This window comes from Homalodisca vitripennis, unplaced genomic scaffold (assembly GCF_021130785.1).
Source record: "Homalodisca vitripennis isolate AUS2020 unplaced genomic scaffold, UT_GWSS_2.1 ScUCBcl_1551;HRSCAF=5313, whole genome shotgun sequence".
Classification (NCBI taxonomy): domain Eukaryota; kingdom Metazoa; phylum Arthropoda; class Insecta; order Hemiptera; family Cicadellidae; genus Homalodisca; species Homalodisca vitripennis.
In genome coordinates this window covers 36,218-39,699 of record NW_025777670.1, presented here as the reverse complement: position 1 = coordinate 39,699, position 3,482 = coordinate 36,218, and the positions used below count along the sequence as shown (strand labels likewise).

The 3,482-nt window shown below is 36.4% G+C and overlaps 1 protein-coding gene across 1 annotated transcript; it reads right to left on the bottom strand.

Moving 5' to 3' along the window:
* Nucleotides 1-680: 680 nt before the first annotated feature.
* Nucleotides 681-1,328, bottom strand: LOC124371517. The gene has a single exon (XM_046829869.1). The coding sequence runs from the start codon at nucleotides 1,326-1,328 to the stop codon at nucleotides 681-683; it is 648 nt and encodes a 215-aa protein (XP_046685825.1).
* Nucleotides 1,329-3,482: the final 2,154 nt, after the last annotated feature.

Below are 3,482 nucleotides of genomic sequence, written 5' to 3'. Positions count from 1 at the left end.
AGTGATTCTAGTAGGACCATCAAAAGCTGTGCAAAGCCGTTACTACTTAACATACTTAAATAACTTTGAACACTTTGTGTATTTTCTAATGTATTTAAATTAATATCCCCAATTAAAACGGTACTGTTAGATATTAATGTTAGTTTGTTTGTAAATTCTTCAATAAAATCATTCTCGGAAAATTTGTGTAGTCTATATATACATAAGAGGTTAAAAAATAAATTATCAAATTTTATTTTTAAAAGTAAAGCATCAGCAGTCGTTAGATTAAAATTTAAATTTACCACACAAATATCATTGGACACATAGCAAATTACACCTCCGGACCAAAATTATTATTACAACAATGGAAAGTATTATATCCAGGAATATTATACAAACCAACCTCATCACTGCCAATCCAAATTTTACTCAGAACAATAAAATTAATTTTATTTTTAATTTTGCTGAAAACCAAAAAAATATTATTGAAATTTTGCTTAATACTTCTTATATTTGCATAAATTAAATTTTGACTGAACTATTTTGAATTGTAAAAAAATTATTAAAAGAATTTTGTTGTTGCATTTAGAATAAAATTATTTTAACTGAATTGATTAATTTAATGATTCATGAAAAAAAGTATATGTACTCAATCATTGCACAACTAAAACTTACTGATAAAAAAGAACTTACTTAATTTATTTAAGTTTGTCCGAATCTTCATACGTAACTATCTTCTTGACAGGGTCGCCTTCAGCTTTCCTCGCGAAAAACTTGCCATCTCGAGACCAGACACACTTGTAGCTGATATCACGTCTCTTCTGCTTGAGCTTCGCTAGGAATTGCTTATTCTCTGGCGAGAGGTGGTCGTTGATGTAGACTCGCTGGATGGGGAAGTGCTGGTTGACATCTCGGGCCGTGAGACTCTTCTTCTGGCGGGCCTTGGTGATCCCCTGCTCCTTCATCCCCTTGGTTAAGAACTGGACGATGAGTACCGGCTCCCGGTCAGTCCTGAAGGAGGGTATCCGGTGTGCTGCGCCGACGTCCGTCTCCTTCATCTCCACTCCCAGAGCTGCTCCCAAGTCTGCCACCAACTCGCTTACATTTTCATTCTTGGTTACCGGTAGACCACTAATCTCAATGTTTTTCACACGCGAGTATTGATCCAAATTTCTCATTCTTTCTTGTAAGTCAATTACTTCCTTACTCAGCGTTTCATTCTTAGCTTTAAGCAAAATATTTTCTTTCTGGAACTCGGCAAACTTGCTTCTTATCTCTTCCATCAATAAAGTCGAAGCATCAAGTTGATCAGACACATACTGCACCGACGTCGAGATCTCATTCATTTCGCTCTTAAACGAAGTCATTTCGGAAAAAACGTCCCTCTTAAACTCTTCCAAAACCTTAACGAGAAAGTCTTTTGTAAGAACGTCCGATGATGAAGTGGTAGATTTCACACTCCCCTGCGAAGAAAACTTGTTCCTACACCCTGAACATTTCCAGTCTTTCGTCGACCGTTTAATTTTTCCATCAGAGTCATTACTTACGCAGTTAAGGTGAAAACTCCTTTCACATCCTGCACTTTATACTGCCATCATTACACTCCTTTTCACAGACGCCACAGAGCACCATTTTAAGAAAAACTAAAAAAATTCACTTTTAGACGATCCGAAACACGCACAACACCTGAAACACTGCACGTGCAGGACAGTGACCTTTGCTCTAGTTTTAGCTTTACTAAAACTAGAGCTCTAGTTTTAGTTGAAGCTAGAGCCCGGTCAATTGCTAAAATAAACAATAGGTAATTGGTGTAGCTAGTGCCTGGTCAGTGGGCGAAGTCAGTGCTTAGTCAATTGGTAAAGCCTTGTCAATTGGTGTAGGCATTGACTAGTCAATTAGTGTTTCTAGTGCCTGGTAATCTCAATTAATGAAATATTGACAATTGGTGTAGCCAATGTCTAGTAAATTTGTATAACTACAGCCTCGTGAATTAGTTTAGCTAGTGTATGGTAAATTGGTGTAGCTATATACTAATTAATCAGTGGAGTAGTGTCTACTGAATATTGGTTTACCTAGTACGTAGTGAATTGGTGTAGCCAGAACCTAATCAATTGATATAGGTACTCAGAGCCTGATAGATTTGTGTAGCTAGTGCCAGGTCATTTTTTGTAGCTAGAGCCGGGTAAATACTCGTAGATATAGTCGGTGCCTGGTAAGTTGGTGTAACTAGAGTCTGATCAATTGCTGAAGGTAAAGCCTGATTAACAGAAATAGGTAGTGCCTGGTACTATTGGTGACGCCAATGGCTAGTCAGTTTGTGTTTCCAGTGCCTAGAAAATCTGATTGGAAATTAGTTATACTAATTGACCATACACCTACTGACCATTGCACTAGCTTCAACAATAAAATTAGATTGACCCGGCACCGACTACACCAAATGATCAGGCTTTTGTTACAAATTTCAGTTACCACTTATGCTTAGTTTTAATGATAGAGACAATCGATTTGATTATCCAGGATGTTTTAGTTCTTCCTGGGTTCTTACCATCCTTACACTACTTTTGGAAGCTGGTGTACTAGTTTTTCTTGCAGCTAAAGCCTAGTTAATTGGTGTAGCTAGTGTCTGGTAAATTGCCGTAGCTAGTCCTGGTCAATTAGTGTAGCTAGTGCTTCGTCTTTTATTATAGCCATAGTCAGATTAATAGATATTTTAAGAGCCTAATCAATTGGCGTAGCTAGTGCCAGGTCCATTGGTGCAGCTAGTGCAAAGTAAAGTAATGTAGCTAGTGCCTGGTCAATTGGAGTAGTCACTTTCTAGTCAATTGCTCTGCGTCGGAGAACTTCTGTTTAGTGATTCGATGACATGACAAAACCCAATATTGATCACATTAAGCATCAAGACGACCAGAACAACATTAAGACATGTTAGTTAGGTTTATACTGTGTGCAGGAGGAATTGTGAAAGATGAGAGCCGCCGTTAAGCCATTGACCAAGTTTTAGTTATATTCACATGTTATATAGAGTATTAGTCAAACTGTAGAGTATTGTTTCCTAAATGTAAAGTAACCAAATATTATAAAGAACAATCACAGGGTATTTAATATATTGCAGAAAGATCTTTTTATGGTGATACTTGTTTACTAATTGCGGATCAGGTCATACCAGTACGTAGTGGTCTTAAAACGTATTGATTCCGTTCTTTCGATTCCCAATGTTTATTGAAGTCATGATTCGAGTTCTAAACACACATACAAATTTCACAATAGTGAAATATGCCGAGATTTTATTTTTTGTTCTTATGTTTGACTCCTACTATAATACATTATGCTGTATGTTATACATGACTTGCTCGTGTTTATACCACATTACACATGCTCTGTAGATAAGGTAACCTTAAATAAAATAATTCAGTTTATCATAACAAACCTTATAAATATTCAAATATCTTTGTTATCACAATACTAAAATACGAGGAAAGCCTATTGTTTGTAGGTACTAA

What these genes read in the sequence shown, in the direction of transcription:
- LOC124371517 (XM_046829869.1), bottom strand. Translation starts at nt 1,328, where the DNA reads ATGAATGAGATCTCGACGTCGGTGCAGTATGTGTCTGATCAACTTGAT.